Genomic DNA, 19,899 nt, shown 5'->3' on the forward strand with positions numbered 1-19,899 from the left:
GGGGCCTGAAGTGGGGGCAGGAGTGATTGACAGGGCTTGTTAGGGCCTGCTTGACCTCCACCCTGTGGACAAGGGCTGCAGGGCTCAGATCCTAGAAGGACAGGTGGGGTCTCTGTTCCAGGAAGAAGCATTTCCTGCTAAGTCACACCAGAGGCCTGAGTGAACTTCAGTCACTCCAGTTAAAGAGGAAGGAGGACGTTTGGGTGGGGATTTGGGGAATTCTCCTAAACTTGAGTCTGATTTCATCCCTGAGTCTCAGTGATAGCAATCTTGAGAAATGAGGCCCCGGGCAGGGGCTGCTGTGGAGTGCTTTTCTGCCAGAGCCCAGCCCCAACCTCTCATGCATGGTACTTTGTTCTAGAATCACGGCTGCCTTTCTCTTGCCTCCAACTCGATCACATTCACCTCCCCTGCGTGCCATCCTCCAGGTAGACCCCTCAAATCTGTGGCACCCTGAGCAGCTGAGCCTCTTGGCTTCCCTCTCCTAGGATATTACACCTGGGTACTGCCCAGAAAGTGCACAGAACAACCATGTCCCCAACATTTCCAGTTCTAGGGAACTTCAAATCATAGCTGTCAAACAAGCTACACTTTGAAATGATTTGGAAGTGAAGACAAATTTGCATGAATACAATGTACACATCAAACCGTCAAAAACAAGCATCTTTCTCTTGTGGTTATCCTGGGGGTGCCCCGGAGACCCCACAGCTTGAAACCGTTTTATTCTGTCTTGATTTGCCTTGAGGGTGAGAACAAACCATTCTCATCAAAAAGTTCTGGGTTGCGTGTGGAATGGCTGGGCAGGGTTAGATCTGCTGAATGCTTACTTGTCATGCCCTGGGCTCCAGCATGGAACTGCTCAGCGGGTGTGAAACCTGGCCATTATTAGTCACTGAAGCCTGGGCAAGTCACTTCACCTGCCTGAGCTTCAGTTTCCTCGTATGCAACTGGAGATACTTACTAGAGCCTCCCCTACAGGGTGGTCGCTGGGACTTCTAACTACTTACCACAAGTAAGTGTGTGCATGACACGTGCTAAGCTCTCCAGAAGTGCTTGGTGTTATTTAGGCGGCCCTGGGGTCTGGATTCCCAACTTCCTGTGCCAGGGAAACGAATTAGTCCCTGAACCAGCAACGGGTATTCTAGTTTTTTCTTATATGAAATTAACCACTTCCAGGAGACAGATCTGTGATCTTCTTGTCACAGGGGAGAACTACCCCTCAGTGAGCAAGTCTATACAGGGACCTGGCCAACCCAATGGCAAATGGACTTAGGGTATCTAAACCAGTTGTCCCTCGGCTGCCTTCTGACCTCACTAGCTAACATGCACTATATTAGAAAGATCTGGGGGTTGGTGATGGGACGACCTGGCACCCCCTCCCCACAGCAGACCCCATAGAGATGGGTCATGCTGGTGGTGAACCCAAGCCCCTTGATATCAGCCAACAGCTCCCTTCACTTACTAAGGACAGGAGCAGCCCCTCCTCTGCTGGGTGACTTGACCAACCCTGGCAGCTTGCACGAGGCAGCTCAGTGACCACTGGCGGGGTGAAGAGGGCAGGGGCACTAAGGTTGAGCCAGAAGGTCCCAGCTGCTTCCTGAGCTCAGCAAGCTTGGGGAAGTGAGGTCACATCTCTGAGTCTCTGGGGTGTAGGAGTCGCGTGAGTCATAGGTATAGAAGAGCTCAATGGCCAATGAGCAGGGCGAGGGCCAGGCGAAGCTGGTAAGGCCTGCAGAAGTAAGGGGGCCCTCCAGCTCGCAGAGCCCTGAGAGTGAGCACCTACCTGCTCACAGTTTGCCCTCTAGGTATCCTCCCTGCCTCACCTAGGTCACCCAGCCGAGCGGGACTCGGGGCTTTAGACTCAGCCCCGCGGATGTGGACTTGTCTCTGAATGCCCTGCAGTGGTGTCCATCAATCACCAGTACACACCATCATTAATAATGTCGAGACGATCCCAGCTCATATTGATTGACAGCCGGCACCATTCTGAGCATTTTACAGGCAGTTAACTCATTCGGGCCTTACAAGAATTTCAGTACCGTCCGCTTTGCAGATGAGGAAAGCAAGGCTCAGAGAAGCTAAGGAATTTGCCCAACCCGACACAGCATAAGTGGTAGGGCCCAGGCAACCTTCTTGTAGAATCTGCACTTGGAACCACTACATGCAGCTGCTAAGATGTGCTGGTCCCAGTGACTGAAGCCCAAACTCTGTGGCCTGTGCCCAGCCCTTGCCCGCTTCTCCCTCACCTCTCCCCACTAGGCCAAACTTTGTGAGGTGGCTCCAAAGAAGCATGAGCTCGCACCTCCATGTCTTTGCCCCTGTGTCTTCTCCCACCTGTCCTCCTGACACCCATCTCACTACCACTGTTCCCCTTCCAGGCCCCTCTGACATCGTGCCTCCTCTGTGAAACCTTTCCTTGACCACCACCTCCTGATGACTGATGGCCAACCCCCAGTGTCTTCAGAACACCTGAATTTTCTCGTTACCGTCAACTTACTGATAATCTCATGGGGTCTAACGGGCAGATGGATCCACAAATGTATATTCAACTTACAGGAATTCAACAGTTGGTCCCGTCAGGGATTGAAGGTGGCGAGAGGTCCTTAAGTGGTGTGAGGGGATCTGAGGCACAGGGTGCATTGCTGTCACTCTGCTGGTGTCACTGCCACAGGCTCTTCCTAGGGTGAACATCTCATGCTCTGAAATTCACAATTAATGAACTATATTTTGCAAACCATCCCCTCAAAGCTAATCGCTGTTTATCTGGTGCACAACCTGAGCAACTGGGATCTGTCCGCTACGTGGAAGCAGGAAATGCTTTCTGTACGCCTGGAGTGTGAAGAGGCTGGTCGACAATGTGACATCTCCCAAGAGGCCACAGGGTTTTGGCCATCAGTGGTTTTCCTCTTAACACACTCACTTTAGAATCTGCTTCCCACACCAGCTGTGACTGAGCAGCCACACTGATTCACGCCCAAACTCCTTGGCTTTCGAGCCTGTCTCCCTCAGCCTCCTGGGTGCTCCCCCAGGGCACCATGCCACCTAACATGTCTCCAGGTGCCCCGGCTTAGCCCAGTCCCTGGCCGGGAGCTACTGTTTCATTGTCGTTGGACAGAGAAAGTGAATGAGAGCAGAGCCCCACAGGAAACCACACCCAGAATGGAGGCATTGGTTCTGACACATCTATAACTGTTTAAATACCATCCGTCAGTCTTTTAAACTGTATTTGACAAATCTGGGAGAAATGACTCCCCTGGTGTTTATCCGGTGGAATCTCCTTTTTTTTTCCTTTACATGTGTTTCCCTTACTATAATTATGAATTGCAAAGAAAGAGGGGGCAGGGAGAAGAAATAGCAAGGGATGTTCTAGACTGTCTTGTGACGGGGTGAATAATGAATGGACACTCCCACCTGAGACGTTGCTGGCGGGAGGAACTAGCAGAGATGTCCTAATAAGGAGGTGGGGGCGGGGAGCTGAGGAGGGAGCTGTGACTCAGGGCTCCAGCCTGGTGCCTCACACACCTTCCTGAATGCCCCAAGCTGGGAGTTTACCAGCGGCCACCGAGGAAGGGAACTTGATTTCTTTCAGTTCAGAGGATCTTGCAATCAATCACACCAGAACCTGGAGCTCCATCTGAGTGTCTCTGAACTGGAATGGCAGATCTGAAATATCAGACCCGTGGAATAGCACTTTCCTGGGGAGATGAAAGAAAGACATGCAGAAGAACACTCCCATCCATTTCCTTTAAACTGCAGGCCGTTTGTCAAGTGCTGGGATGTGCCAGACCTGGGAGGGAGGCTGAGATTGTATTCCCGGGTGTTGGTGTCTTCAGTGTCAAAGGTGTGACAAGGGGTGGTGAGCGGGGCACAGTGCGCTTAAACTCCAAGCGTCTGTGATTAAACGAGCTTATTTCACCTACGCAGTGGGGTCTGTGTTCCTTTTGGGAATCACTCCCGCCCAGGTCCTCTGGTCTGGGTCACTGGAGGGTACAGTAGAACTTGCTGGGTTGGTCACCTCCAGGTCAGCGCAGGGAAACACAGTGGGTATGTTGCAAGAACTCCCAGAGTGTCTCCTTGTAGGGATTTCTGTCATCCTTGTTTGCAAAATGAGTTTGCATGGACATCTGGATTCTTTAGACTCAAAATGAAACAAATAAACAACCGAGGTAGCACTAGTAATGCATGAAGGAAAGACATTGATATGTTCAATAATTAGAGTTGGGATAGTTGGCTCTCCTTATGGAAAAAAATAATAATAAAAGTGAATTCCTACCTCCACCCGACACCCAAAGAGGTGTTTTCAGTGCAGATTACCAGGTTTCATATGAGGCCAGCCAGTTCTTGGAATTTTGCCATTTCTTAAATTGATCAATTAGACTGTGAACTTCCTGAGAGCAAATCCCGGCTGTTCTTGTCATTAAATCGTTTATACTAAGTCTGGTCCCTAGAATACATTATGAACCCAGAAAATGTTTATTGATTGAATAAAAGATTTCAAAGCTTCTTTTAAAAATGAATTTATTGAAGAGTTTATACATTTTCCTATGGCTATCATTAATCCTACAATGGACTTACCATATACCCAGAATTATTTTGGCTACTTACCTAACTGAAAACAGGAAAGAACTGAATGAAGAGATTTTGGTGAACTTGGCTTTGGTCTCTGAATCTAATTTTAAAAGATTTGGGACTGGGGATGTAGCTCAGTTGATAGAGTGCTTGCCTTGCAAGCATCAAGGCCCTGGTTCCATACCCAGAACCACAAAAAAAAAAAAGACAATATTGCATGTACCTTGAGAGAAGTTAGGCCCATCCAAAATATTGTTATTTTTGTGTGTGGTACTGGGAATTGAACCCAGGGCCTTGTGCATGCTAGGCAAGATTCTGCCCCTGAACCACATCCCCAGGCCGCCACCACCCAAAATATTAATAAACCATATTTAAATGTATCCATGATTATTCATTTGTTAAGTGCCTTATTTATGTAGAAACACACTCTTTTGAACACTTCTCATGTCTCTTAAAATAATACACAAAATGAACACCACCACTCCCAGTGTGCATTGTGATGGATTTGGGCATCTGTGTACAGCGGATAGTCACCAGCATAGTCAAGACCCAGAACAGTCCCCTCATTGGGACTGTAAGCTCATGGCCCACCAGTGATGGAGGCAGGTGACAGGAAGCAAACCTCCGATCAGCAAGCTTTCCTTTATTCTGCAGCGAGGTCCATCCATCAGGCACGGGAGGGTCCATTTTCTGGGTATGGAGATGGCCCCCAGGTTACAGAAGGAGTCTAGGTTTTATAGTTTACTGGAGACTGTGGGTGTGCAGTTTGGACAGTCAGGGGCTAGTGGTGTACGTTAAAACTCTAACTTAGGAAGGTAGTTGTAATAAGTCCGAAACTCAATGTCACGGGGAAAAGCTCACAACTCGGTGTTCACTGCTTATCTTCTTCCTCGGGGACCTATTGTTACCTAGAGCTTCACTATTTGCTTTTCTCCTTCCAGGACTCATCTCAATGGGGAAGGTAAAAGCCCAGGACCCAGCATTCAGTATTTGCCTCCTTCCTTCAAGATCCCCTGGGGTTGGGAAGGGGCAAATGTTTGCTTTTGGGGGAGATGCTGGGGATGGACCCAGAAAGGGATGAAGGTTTGCTTTTTCCCCTCATCGTCATTGAGAAAGGATGTGCTGGGAGAGGTTTAATGTTTGGCTAATTTTCCTCCCTCCTCCTGGGCCACACCGTCCCTCCATTTTTCTTGGGGAGGTGTCTTGTAGGAATATATTTTCCATAACCCTTCAGGGACATTTGTCACAATTCTTAACACCAGTGGGTCCTTTTAAATGTATGGAAATCATGCCTTGATAAAGCTGATTTTTTGTTTTGTTTTGTGGTGCTGGGGATTGAGCACTCTGTGAACTGAGCTTGGTAGATGGCAGTCTATTCTCTGACTTCTTTCCGGGCATCTGATGTGCACAGGCTCCATACCTGGTACTGACTGGCCATCTCTTTATGCCAGAACAGGGTGAGAGGGAAGCCCTCGTGTTGGTGCTCTGGTCCCGTGAGTCTGTGCGGGCCCCGGGTTCCCTCTACAGGACCCACCTACAGGCAGCTGTCCCACCCTCCTTCTCCTCCCAGACCATCTGCTGCCCACGATCAGGACCCCACAATCAGGACCAGGACAGGGGCTGCTAAGGAGGAAAGAGACTCTTCCTCTTTGGTCTGAGCATCTAATAAAGCAAGCAAACAGGATAGAGACTGGGCTCGTTCGTGAGCATGGCCACACGCTGACATGAGCACCCCTCTACTTAGTAACCAGTCCCCACCGGCTTAGTATTGTTTGCTGAGGTGTTTTTGAGGAATCCCCATCTGAGATCGTAGCATTTTTTAACTTTCCAAGTTTATTGATACAGTACGTTTACTTCTAATTTTGCAAACATCTTTCTACCCCCACCCTACTACTATACATACGTATATTCTGGGCATGTCAAGTGCCAGGGTAGGAGACTGGTTCTTAGCAGATCAATATGCCTCTCTACTGGGGTATTAGTCAGCTTTCTGTCACTGTGACAAAATGCCAGAGAAAGTGAACTTGAAAGAGGAAAGATTTATTTTGGCTCAGGGTTTTCGAGCCAATAATCACTTGGCTTCATCATTTCCGGCCCTGCAGAGAAGCAGTACATCATAACAGAAGCCCATGACAGCCAGGAAGCAAGAAGAGAGGAAGGGGCTAGGGACAAATATATCCTTCAAAGGCACACCCCCCCGGGACCTACTTCCTCCTCCACTAAGCCCACCTCCCAACAGCCCCTTAAGCTATCAATGAATTAATTCGTCCACGGAATCAGAGCACTCATGACCCACTTCTGGAAAGCCCCAACTCTGAACACTGCTGCACTGGGCACCCAGCCTTCAGCACGTGAGCTGTGGGGGGGATCCCAGATCCAAACCATGACAGACGGGTTCTTCTATAGTAATAGTAAGAAGATCAGTGGAAGTGACTCTGGTCGTTATTTAATGCCACAAGTCGGGTACCTGAAAACAAACTGCTCAAGACATCCGGGACATGGTATCATGGTTTTAACTTTGAGCAAAATCAATAATTCAAACAAGAGACAGGTATTCGTTCCCAGCCAGCAGCGTCCTGGTTCCTTGGTGCCGGCAACGTCAGCACTGTCATTTCCCACCATCAGACTAGGAGCGAAGGAACAAGGTGTGAGAAAGGGCATCCTCCCTGAGCCAGCCGACAGACGGGCAGGTGTGCAAACCCCATCATCGGCTCACTCCATCTTTCTTCCTTCCTTCAGAGGCTTCTGAGATTGCTCTGCCACAAGGAAGCAGCATTACCATTCTCATAAAGCTGGGGCCATCAGCTCCACCAGTGAAACCCTGCTTCATCATCATTTCTAAAAGGCATGTGACCATGTTGGTCATCAAAGCTGGAGAAAAAATGGTCTTTACCTTTAGCTGCCAGGACCCACAGAACCACTTTGTCATGGAGATCCAGAAGAACATTGGTAAGTGGGCCCTCACAGCTCTGCCCCTCCCTGCCTCTCTTTCCCACGCTAAGCCAGTCTCCAGCCCTAGAGAGGTGGACTCTGCACTCTCCTTACCTAGCTCTTGTGTGGCCAGTTACAGTTCTAACTGCTTTACACAGGTTAATTTGTTTGATCTTCAAAAGATCTCTAGGAGACATTCACAGAGAAGAATTTGCCCGAGATGGCACAGCTAGTAAGCAGCAGGCCCGGAAAGGAGCCCAGGACTCTAGCTCCAGAGTCTGTCCTTAACCACCGAGCCACACAGTCTCTTCACAGTGCCTTGGAGAGGCCCATGAGCTACAGATCTTCAGGTCTGCGATGCTGTCTGATATGTTAAAAACATCTGGCTGATGTGAAGCAAAAGTCAAAGGAGTGTACCTTAGTCCATTTGTGTTGCTATAACAGAATCCCTGAGACTGGGTAACTTATAAAGAACAGAGATTTATTTTCTCACAGTTCTGGAATCTGGGAGGCCCAAGGTCAAGGTATAGAAAGTGGAGGGAGAAAGGAGAGCAAGAGAGTTCTCCCTTCAACCTTCAGCTCTTTAGAGGGGTCCTAATCCCATCCATAAGGGCTTCCTCAGTGTGTGGGTTTTGGAGGAGACATATTCCAACCTTCCCAGAGTTGGAAGCCAAAGGAGGAGATAAGAGAGGGGGTGTGTCCAAAAGCACCATGGAACAAACCAACTGTAGAGAGTGATGGAGCTGGATTTAGCTTTAAGCTCCAGGGCTGCAGATCATGTGACCTATCCTGAGGCTCCATATGAGTTAACTTGACTGCTTTGTGCCTTCGTTTTCTATTCTATGAACTAAGAGCCATCATATGAAACACTAAGGTTGCTATAAGAATGAAAATAATGGATTGAAAATGCATGACCGATAAGGATTCGACAAAGTATACATATTTGATGTTTTTATTATTCATCACTTGAGCTTGGGGTAGTAGGTTGATATGGGACATAATCAGCCAGGAAAAAAAAATACTTTCATAATTTCCTGTTTTCCACCAGGCACGTCAAAGAAGAGTTAGTAGATGTTAATAACAGTGAGAGCACTCTTCGTAATCTAATCAATGCTGAGTTTTAGGGGGAAGCAATTCATAAGTGAAAGGAGAAATGAAAGTATTAAATGGAAAACCACACTTGCTGGGTGCAGTTGGCACATGCCATGTTCGTCAGACGTGGAAGTGCTACCAATCAAAGAAAGAACGGCACGGGGGATTCCCACCTGCATGCTGGTGCTCCCCATTATTCAGAATTTCTAATTAATACTCTTCTTAAGGGCACATAGTACGTTTGAAGAAAAATGGAAAATTTTGCTGAAAGACAAAAGAAAAGACTTCAACAAAAGAAAGCTGTTGTGTTCCTTGACAAAAACACTTAGTGCTTTTAAAGCATCAGTCCTCCCCCAGATTAATTTATCATTTTAAATTGATGGCAATTAAAATCTCAGTGGGGTTGTGATTCAGTGGTACAGCACTCGCCTAGCACATGCGAGGCACTGGGTTCGATCCTTAGCACCACATAAAAAAAATTAATAAAGTTATAAAAAAAAATTGCAAAATCTATCTTAAAAAAAATCTCAGTGAAGCCTTTACAGAGCTGAGTAGAATATCAATATACTTTAAGAATCCAGTGGAATGGTGTGTTGCCATTAAAAGAATGATGTTTGTGTATTTGTCATGGAAAGACACCCAGGATAGTTTTCTTCCGTTAAGAACAATGCAGCGTATGGTAGAATCGTTTGTCGCATTTTATTAAATACACCCACACACAGGTGCATGGGCACACACGTAACACGCACACCCACACACACACACAAGCCTTTAAAGCTCAAAATCTGGAGAGATAAAGAACAAAATGCTAACCCCATACTATTTGTACAAGGGATGGGGGAAAGGAACAGGTGACATTTGCTTTCTTATTTCTATTTTTTCATACTGTCCTTTTCTTTTTTTCTTTTCTTTTTTTTTTTTAACAAGCATTCATTTCTATTCTATTCTATTCTATTCTATTCTATTCTATTCTATTCTATTCTATTCTATTGCTGGGGATAGAACCCAGGGCCTCACATGACTAGGCAAGCCCTCTGCTACTGAGCTCCATCCCCATTCTATGCACTACTTTTAGAATCTGTTAAACCAATAAATTGACTTCCTTTTTGTAAAAGCTGACAAGTGACCCACGACAGGCATTTGCATTTGAATACATTCTGTCTCTCGGCCCTAGGACCCTAGGATGCCCATGCTATTTGCTCTGTAGTAAAAATGCATGCTCTTAACTTTTGAACATTATATGGAAATATCAATTTTTAAAATGATCAATCTAGACACAGGAATCAAATCCAGCACCCCCTCATTTCCTTTCCTGGATAAGCAGCTGAAGTCTGGCATCTCTGTTCTCCTCCCATCTTCAATAGTCCCACCAAGTTAATGGACATAGAAGTCTACAGGGGAGCAGAAGTTGTGAATCATGTCAGAAATGACATTTCTCCCTCCTCTGGATTTTCCTATATTCATTTTAGTTACTTAAATTTTTTGCACTGGACAGAATGCAGGAGAAGATGTGCAGGCATGCCGGTCATTTAGACTGTTGACTCTATGCCCATCCTAAACACCAAAGCAACAAATAAAAAATTGTGTTCACAACCCAGCTCTCCCAGTGCCATGGTGGGTCACAGAGCTGAGAGGCTGGGAGGCCGGGCTTTGGAACCCTGGGTTCTTGGTATGGAACTAAGTCCGAATCCCTTGAGTGATCCATGCATGCATATTTTTAAAATATTCTCTGGGGGGGCCTAGGGTGGAACCGGGGCTGAAACCCTCTATCATAATGGACATAAATGATCCCACAAGAGTACAGAACCCAGCAGGACCCAACTAGTGCCATCCTGGGCACAGTGGGCACATGCATAGAAAGCTAAGAGGTGGCTTAATATAAACAACCAAGTTTCCATGAGCTCCCAAATAGGTACTGTCTTTACCAACAGAGAAAGTCTAATTTTAGCCACATCAGTCACCTCTTTATCTAACCCTGTTTTATTGATTGACTGCACAGTGCATTGGCAAGCCCATGGTTGACCAAACACAGACAGGGCCTTTGTCCTAATATTGCTGTGTATTGTGCACTGCAGTGGTTAGATCCAAGACACCTGGACCCAGGGCTGTTTTGCGAAAATGAGAGGTTTGGCATGGATGACTTCAGAAGGGCTAGACTGCTCCAAATTTCTCCCATCATTCTATTTGAAGCCGACAGTACTTTCAGACAATCTGTGAAAACAGGAATAGCTGTGCGTGATGGCACACGCCTGTAATCCCAGCCACAGGGAGGCCAAGTGAGGAGAATTGCAAGTTCAAGACCAGCCTGGGCAATTTAGCGAGGCCCTAAGCAATTTGGAGGGATCCTGTCTCAAAATAAAAAATAAAAAGGACTGGGGATGTAGCTCAGTGATAAAGCACCCCATTGAGTTCAATCTCCAGTACTGGAAAAAAAAAAAAGAATGGGAATAAAGATTTAAAGATTTGCAGATTATTATTACAAAGGCCAGAAGCCACCACACCCTTCAGATACCCTGTGCACTAGAAGTTATGTCGCCTGCCTTCTATCATTTCTTTCAACTTATTTCCTCCTTGAGAGTAACATGTCTTACTTTGTTTTAAAAGGCTTAGGAAACAAAATACATTCAAGGGTGTCATTAGTTATGAGCTCTTAAAAATTCAACTGCAGCGGCAATGAAACTCTCGCATCAAGCCTGCGCCACGGGCTCCAGACTCCCCAGGAGCTTGTGGGTGAGGATGTTGATGGGGAGCACAGGTGTATAAGGTGGATCTTGGCCCTGTGCCCTAGAACTTGTGAAACCAGAACTCTCAGAATAGGAGAAGTAGGAGATCGCAAAGCACATCCATTGCAAGCAGCCTTCTGGCCTCCAGGAAGGTTCGGTCAGAGGCCCACCTGCTGGACTCCACTTGCTCCAGAAAACACAGTAGTTAGGAGGCATCTTGGGTCTGATGCCTTGGAAGCAGAACCTGGGACAAGGATTTTTGTGTCAGTCATTTGTCAAGAGAGCGTTCCCAGAAGAAACCCAAAGGGAGGAAGCAGGAAAAGCCAGGAGGAAGTGAGCACAGATATGGTTTTAGGTAACATCTGGCCTCAGCCTGATCCCACGGAGAGTGCTGGAGCATGCATGGCACCCCAGGTCATGCCACTCAAAGCAGGAGGTCGGGGTTTTTCGATCCTGCATCAGGCAGTGATCGACTGTGGACTCCCATCCCACAGGGCAGCTAAACCTCTTGGGCTTTTCTGGAGCACTGGTCACTGTGGAGCAGCAGGGGGGTGAGTGTCCCTGCTGGGGAAGGCCACCTGGGCCAAGTCCCCAGAGTCCACTCCAGGGGGCTGAGAGGAGCAGCATGTGGCCTTAGAGCATCTGTGATCACAGTTGCTTTTGTGGTTCTTGCAGACTGCATGTCAGGCCCCTGTCCCTTCGGGGAGGTTCAGCTTCAGCCCTCGACGTCGACCTTGCCCGCCCTCAACAGAACTTTCATCTGGGATGTCAAAGCCCACAAGAGCATTGGCCTGGAGCTGCAGTTCTCTCTCCCACGCCTGAGGCAGATCGGGCCCGGGGAGAGCTGTGCAGATGGAGTCACTCACTCCATCAGCGGCCGCATTGATGCCACTGTGGTCAGGATCGGAACCTTCTGCAGCAATGGCACCGTGTCCCGGATCAAGATGCAAGAGGGAGTGAAGATGGCCTTACACCTGCCATGGTTCCACCCCAGAAATGTCTCTGGCTTCAGCATTGCCAACCGCTCGTCTATAAAACGTGAGTACGCCGTCCTTCCCCGATGGATCGGCCGCCATTTTTCTAGGGCAAGAATGGCTCATGGCCAGCAGTTCTGTAGGAGTCGGCTAATGCCCTAAAGAAGCTCCCACACTCCTGTAAGCCAGTTGGGCCACTTGTGAGAGCCCCCTTCTCTATTAAACAAACGGGACAGCTCTCTTTTCTTTGTCCTGTCTGCATGTGATATTTATTTTCACAAACTGATGAGGAATGGTTTCTACAGACCCACCCTCATGGCTCCTCTCTAACTTGCTTGCCCTGCCTCCGACTCCCTCAGGTTTCTGTATGTGTATCAGTGATGTGCAAGTGCACACTGACAACGCCTCCTGGGAGTTGCTTGTTAAGTGTCCTGGAATTTTGTGAGCTAGTATCAGTCAGTACAAGCAATAACATTGTATAAACTTACAATTAAGGAAAGTATTTTAGAAACAAAGGTAGTAAATACTCCAAGCTCATTGCTTCCTACCTAAATATTTTACTACATTTTACTGTGATCTATGCTCTCCAGGTTATTTATGACTGTCCTATCTGTATGGTGGACATACAATATAATGGTGTCTATGGCCCAACTCTGTATCCAGTGGTGTTGGAAGCTTGAAGTCAGCCATGGTGGAAGCATTTACACTAAGGAAATGGGCACACTCCACAAAGTCGGGCTTTTTCCCAGCTGAGTGTAAACATACCTCCAGACTCACTCCTAGGATCTGGGAACTGTGATTGTGTAGTCACCTCCTTTTCTTTCGGGTTTGGGTTCCATTCCCAACAGGCCTGTGCATCATCGAGTCTGTGTTTGAGGGGGAAGGCTCTGCAACCCTGATGTCTGCCAACTACCCTGAAGGCTTCCCGGAGGATGAGCTAATGACCTGGCAGTTTGTGGTCCCTGCACACCTGCGGGCCAGCGTCTCCTTCCTCAACTTCAACGTCTCCAACTGTGAGAAGAAGGAGGAGCGGGTGGAGTACTACATCCCAGGCTCCACCACCAACCCCGAGGTGTTCAAATTGGAGGACAAGCAGCCTGGGAACATGGCTGGGAACTTCAACCTCTCCCTGCAGGGCTGTGACCAAGATGCCCAAAGTCCAGGGATCCTGCGACTGCAGTTTCAAGTTTTAGTCCAGCATCCACAGAATGAAAGCAGTAAGTGAGCCTGATTTCCCTCTCCCCATCTCCCTCACCACCCTCTTTGATTCCCCAGGAGTCCGCTTGGGTGAGGTCCCCGGCCTGTTTCTCACCCTGGCTCCTGGAACGCTTGGACTCTGACCCCTAGAAGGGTTTCAGGAAGTGGGTTGCTAGGTAGCAAGAGGCTCTCTGGTGAACACCCTGCATGCAGTTTCATTTTAGCTCAGTAAGCAGCAAACGTTATCTTGCATCCAGGGTGCTAAGCTGTTTTTAATGAAGCCGGGGGAAGACCTCCTTCTAGACCTTAGGTCTAGAACAAGATGTCCCAGCCATGATGATGGTAAATAGCAGTTTTTTGGCTGATGCCCTCTGTCACAGACACCCACTGCAAGCAGAGCCCTCTGCCAAACACTTACACAGCCCTGTAGGGTAGATGGGAATGATCTTCCTTTACTAATGAAAAAACAGAAGGTTCAGAAAGGTTATAGAACCAGCCTAGCGTCACGCAGCTTATCAGGAGCAGAACAAGCTCAGAACCCAGAGCCTGTGCTCTGGAACATCCTGAGCTCCAGGCAGGTTGGATGTTATTCCACAGGCGTTACCAGGACACCATGAACATAGAGGAGGGGGGTCAAGCTCAGGACTGCAGTGAGGTCAAGGGCCCAGGATGCAAAATTTAAGGAGGCACCCACTCTGAGGAGCCTCACCCTAGTCCGGACACTATTGTGGCTTTTGAGATCAAAACAGAAGAGTCAGTGTCTATACCTGGGCCCACTGTGCACTGGAGTCTGTGGAGGAGTGAGTTGTGACAGGAGATCTTTACCAGGACATTCGTGATGTGTGCTGAGGATGGGTTCTGTCCAGAAGGCCCATTCCTGTTCTTGGTTTTATTATCATTTACTCTGGGAAGGGGGCAGAGCTGGGCAGAAACATTAGGCTGGGACATGCAGTGGCTTGCTGTGTCTTTCTGTAGAGCATATAAACATCCAAAAAGTGATAGTGTGGAATCCACCCGGAGACTGCCTAACTCTTGCCACCCTTTGTGTGTGTGTGTGTGTGTATGTGTGTGTGTGCAAATACTCATATTCAAGTGCGTCTCTTAAGACATTTTTTTTCTTCTGCTGCCACCATTACCTAATCAGAGTGTTGAACACAGTGTGAAAGGATCTAGAGATGGAGTGGGTTTGGGTTTTAGAAGACAGAAAGGTTTGTTTATCATCTCAGTCATGGTGAAGTGCTGCTGAGAACCTCTGATGGATTCTGCTTCCTGTAACATCTGCTGGGCTGGTTTCTAAAACTAATCAAATTGTTAAACAAGCCATAAACAGCATCCAGGAGGGAGTGGATTTAGTTCTGAGAGGAGCAGAGACTGATGAACTGCGGGGCTGGGTGGATCACAGTGAGGGCCTTTAGGTGAAGTGGCTCTATGCTGTCCTAGAGGAGTGGCTCTGGCCAGCAGGATACCTCTGGGGATAGAAGGAGGGTGGGCTGGACTCCCAAAATCCAAAAGGATGGATTTTGGGTCCATCTTGATGCTGTGAACCCCGTGTGGGCCCTGCTTTTCCAGGGCTAGTCCAAGGAAGCCAGTCCTGTGCACCTACACGACTGTCTGACCCAATCCTCATTCAGGAAATGGTTATGGCAGCTCGATGTGTAGGCAGGATACCCGTGGACAAGGGTGCTGGCCTGGGAAGTCCGCTTGTGTGAATCTGTATCCCAGCTTCCCTGTTTCCCTTGTGACCAGGGCAAGTCACCTAGCTTCTCCGTGAGTCAGCTCCTCACCTGTGTGATGGAGATGATGGGCCTGCCCTTGTAGGGGTGCTGCAAGGCCAACCTGAGGAGCCCAGGGCAGGCAGGTTGTATGCACTCTCCTAATGCTGCCCTGCAGGGCTCTAGATCCAGGGGGATGCAGGGCTGGAAAAGATGGGGAGATGGTCCCCAGAGGTTAGACCCAGGAGAGAAGTGATTTATAAGCAGCAGCAAGTCACTCCAGGAAGGAGCTTTGATGCATGTGGTGGGTTCAAGGCAGGAGAGCAGATCTCTGACTGGGAGGGTACTAAGAGAGGACTCATGGCAGAGTCTGGTCCTTCCCAAGTTGCCCAGAGGCCCCAACTATGTGGTGGTGCGTGCCCCTCATGACCACAGGAAGGGATGCCAACTCCAACTTCAGCTTTCTTAGCTTGGGGGTGAGCAAGAAGGAGCTGAGGGGAGAGGGGCCTCAAGGTGACTGAGTCCCTTGGGTCCACGCCTGTGTCCTGCCTTCTCACAAGTGCTGGAGGGAACCGCCTGCAGCTGGTGACCCCTGAGCCCTCCTGCTGGTGCACCTCCCTGAGCCCAGGCAAGGGCCTGCTGCCCTACCTGGACCTTCTTCAACCCAGCAGCAGGGAACAGCTGCCCACGTGGCTGCTCGGCATTCCTCATAGGCCACACTGTATGTATCCATCTGCACACCTGAGTCTCACCATTCCACCCAGTCAGGAATCTTGTCCTGTTCCTCTTTCCGTAGCCACCAGTTTCTGGCACGTTCCAGCCTCTCCATAAATTCATAAGTTGCACCGACCTCATGAGGCCGTATCCTATCCCAAGTGGCACAAGAACCAGAGTTGTCACCCAAGCACACAGTCCATCTGAAAAGGCAAGACAGACAGGCGGGAGCCGGGCGGCCCTGCGGAGGACCAGATGCTTAGGATGTCAGCAAAGGGAAGAGCCTCAGAAACAGGAATGGATACAGAGCCAGGAGACCTCCTCACGCCAAAAAGGAGGGTCATCACAGCAACCATAGAAAGCCAAAGGGCCCCACAGGGATGACTTAAGAACTGTCGTGCTGATGATTCAGTGGAGAAAACATAGAAAGAGGAGGAGGAGGAGGAAGAGGAGGAGGAGGAGGAGAGGGGGAGCAGGAAGAGGAGGAGGAGGAGGAGGAGAGGGGGAGGAGGAGGAAGAAAGAAAAGAAAAGAAAGAAAAAGAAGGGCTGGGGAGATAGCTCAGCTGGTAGAGTGCTTGCCTTGTAAGCACAAGGCCCTGAGTTCGATCCCCAGTACCGCAAAAAAAAAAAAAAAAAAAAAAAAAAAAAAAAAAAAAAAAAAGAAAGAAAAAGAAAATAAAGCCAGAGGGTGAGGGGCTGCACTGGAGACAGAAGAAGAAGAAGGAGAAGGAGGAGGAAGGGGAAGAAAGAAAGAGAAAGAAGAAAAAGAAAATAAAGCCAGAGGCTGCCCTGGAGGCACCCAGCCAGCCCAGACCCTTGGTCATCCATGACCAGGCCTGACCACAGTGAGCCCAGGCTGCAAAAATATCTCTGAATGTGAGCAGCAGGCAGGTGTCACCCCGAATCTTACTGTCACCTCCACACCACCACCACTAAACCTGCTATCCCTCCTCTCTCCACTTGCTGAAAAGTATCAGTTGGGTTCGAGCGTACCCAGGGGACTCCTGCAGGGAACGCCTGCACGGCATTCCATTTTAAGGTACGTCAGGCACAGGCTGCCCGGGACCAAAGGAATAACGGATGTGCCCAACCATGAACACACGTGTGTCTGCCACTGGCTTGATGCGCCCAAAATACATAGCTCAGAGGAGTTCATGGTCATCTCCACCCAAAAGAAAATCTGCCTGTGAAGGGCACCGTAACGCTCTCTTTTCTGTTCTCTTCATAGTACAGAATCATCATGTCACACCGGGGTGGCTACCACTTGTACCACGAGGCCTATTTCCCCCGTGGCGTAATTCCTAGAAGATTGGAGCAGCCCTGCTGACGACAGTTATCTGAGTCACTAGTGCACCTCCTGTCCACATTAGTCTCTTCAGGGGGAGCCCGCTAGCCACTGCTTAATGCATCCTCCTTGAACTTTCTGAAGATACATTTACTTTCTCTGAAAATATCAAGCAAATTGGTATCTTCAAAACGCCTGGCCCAGGGAGCTGGGGTTGTGGCTGAGTGGTAGAGCGCTTGCCTAGCACGTGTGAGACTGGGTTCGAACCTCAGCACCACAGAGAAAATAAATAAGTAGAATAGAGGTATTGTGTCCATCTACAACTAAAAATAAATTTAAGAAAAAAGAAACAACCCTGGGCCAGCTGGGTACAGTGGCACATACCTCTAATCCCAGGGACTTGCTTCGCGAGGCTGAGACAGGAGGATCACAAGTTTGAGGTCGGACTTAGCAACTGTCTCAAAATTAAATTTTCAAGAGCTGAAGGTATAGCTCAGTGGTAGAGCATTTGTCTAGCATGCTTGAGGCCCTGGGTTTAATTCCCAGTATACGTACATAAATAGACAGGTTTATTTAGGCATAGACAGGTTTATTTAGGAAAATAGATGCAAAAATCAAGGGAGAATGGAGCCAATCTCAAGAGAGAGCCGTTTTGGGGGTGAAGCAAGGATTATGTATTCAAGGGAGAACATGATCTATCTCCAGAGGAGTAGAATGGGTTTTTAAGAACATTTTTAAAAGCATTTTTCAACATTTTAAAGCCTATTTAATATTTCTAAAGGCATAAAACAGTAAGAAAGAAAAATGGAAAGAAAACTGTGTAGTTTTTCATAAAATGGAAAGTCAGGTGTTAACTGATTCATCACACCCCAAAGTGGAGAGTCAACAACCATGGGGAAAAAAAACAGAAAGAAACCTGGTTTGTCCCATGAAGGTACAAGAATTAACCAGTCACCTCCAGATCTGGGGACAAGCTGAGGCTAAGAGTGGAAGTAGCCAATAGTGCACTGGGTCCTTTCTCTCTGACAGCAAGCACCAGGCTCCTGCAGCTCTTCCCCAGCCAAGGACGGTATGGTTTCCCTTGAGACAAGACGAGACGGTCACTGACCCAAAGATCCCAGCCTTTGATGGAGGGACCAAACTAAGCACCCGGATTGTCTGGAGGTTACGTAACAACCATTGTGCTGCCCTTCCCTGGCTAGGCCGGGATTACCTGTCCTCCTTTTTTCAGGCAATGGGCTCTTCTCTGAGGGAATCCCACCAATCCAAGAGACCCAAAGATACTAATGTTAGCTCGGGGTTGTCCTGGAAGCAGTCTGTCCAGATCACCCTACAGAGAAGCCCAGTTGACAAGCAGTTGGCAGGCATTCCACATGGCTTTCAGTGCCCTCTGGCTCCTACTGAAGAGCCAGAGACAGAGCTGCAGACCCCTAAGAAGGCCAGCGAGAAAGACCAAGACCAAAACGAACAAACAGAAGAAAGGAGCCCTGAGGAGGCAGAAACTATGGAGGGAGGAAAAACGGAAACAATAGCAGCCATCATTAAGACCATCGTGAGCAAGAAAAGCTGTCGTATCTGTGTAAGAACAGGTTGCAAGTCTGGAGGTTTGCTTTGTGTTTTGCAGTGCTGGGGACTGAACTCAGGGCCTCGTGCTAGGCAAGCTCTCTACTGCTAAGCTACAGGATCAGCCTTTTTAAAGTTTTGTTTCGAGACAGGGTCTCACTAAGTTGCCCAGGCTGGCCTCAAACTTGCAATCCTCCTGCCTTAGCCTCCCAAGTTGCCGGAATTACAGGTGCAGCCACCCAGCCCAGCCCAGGTTGTGATATTTTTTTTTATTTGTTCTAATTAGTTATATATGACAGTAGAATGCATTTTGACACACCATACATAAATGGAGTATAACTTCTCATTCTTCTGGTTGTACATGATATAGGATTACACCAGTCACAGGGTAATAATGTCCAGTCCATTCTACTATCATTCCTATCCCCATAACCCTTCCCCTCTCTTCAATCTCCTCTGTCTAATCCAAAGTACTTCTATTTCCCCGCCGACCCCCTTATTGTGAATTAGCATCCACATTTCAGGGAAAATATTCAGTCTTTGGTTCTTTGGAATTGGCTTATTTTGCTTAGCATGATATTCTCCAGTTCTGTTCATATGCCATAATTTCTTAGCATAATTTTGCTTAGCATGATATTCTCCAGTTCTGTTCAATGCCATAATTTCTTTCTTCTTTAAGGCTGAGTAATATTCCATTGTGTATGGATTGTGCATTGTGTACGTACCACAATTTCTTTATCCATTCATCTGTTGAAGGGCATCTAGATTGGTTCCACAGTTTAGCTGAATTGAGCTGCTATAAACATTGATGTGGCTGTGTCACTGTAGTATGCTGATTTTAGGTCCTTTGGGTATCAGCCAAGGAGTGGGAGAGCTGGGTCAGATGGTGGTTCCATCCCAGGTTTTCTGAGAAATCTCCATACTACTTTCCATAATGGTTGTACCAATTTGCAGTCCCACCAGCAATGTATGAGCGTCCCTTTGCCCCACCCACATCCTCGCCAACACTTACTGTTGCTTGGATTCTTGATAATTGCCATTCTGACTGGAGTGAGATGAAATCTAAGGGTAGTTTTGATGTGCATTTCTCTAATTGCTAGAGATGTTGAACATTTGTTCATAAATTTGTTGATGGAGT

The 19,899-nt window shown here is 48.0% G+C and overlaps 1 protein-coding gene across 1 annotated transcript in view; it reads left to right on the plus strand.

The window, feature by feature from the left end:
* Positions 1-19,899, plus strand: part of Cdcp1 (CUB domain containing protein 1) — a 47,432-nt gene that overhangs the window by 15,966 nt on the left and 11,567 nt on the right. Inside the window, exons 2-4 of the mRNA XM_047532471.1 lie at positions 7,309-7,518; positions 11,991-12,353; positions 13,138-13,506. Of these exons, the coding sequence (XP_047388427.1) occupies positions 7,309-7,518; positions 11,991-12,353; positions 13,138-13,506 (942 nt within the window). The remainder of the gene's footprint in view (positions 1-7,308; positions 7,519-11,990; positions 12,354-13,137; positions 13,507-19,899) is intronic.

This window comes from Sciurus carolinensis, chromosome 17 (genome assembly GCF_902686445.1).
Source record: "Sciurus carolinensis chromosome 17, mSciCar1.2, whole genome shotgun sequence".
NCBI lineage: Eukaryota > Metazoa > Chordata > Mammalia > Rodentia > Sciuridae > Sciurus > Sciurus carolinensis.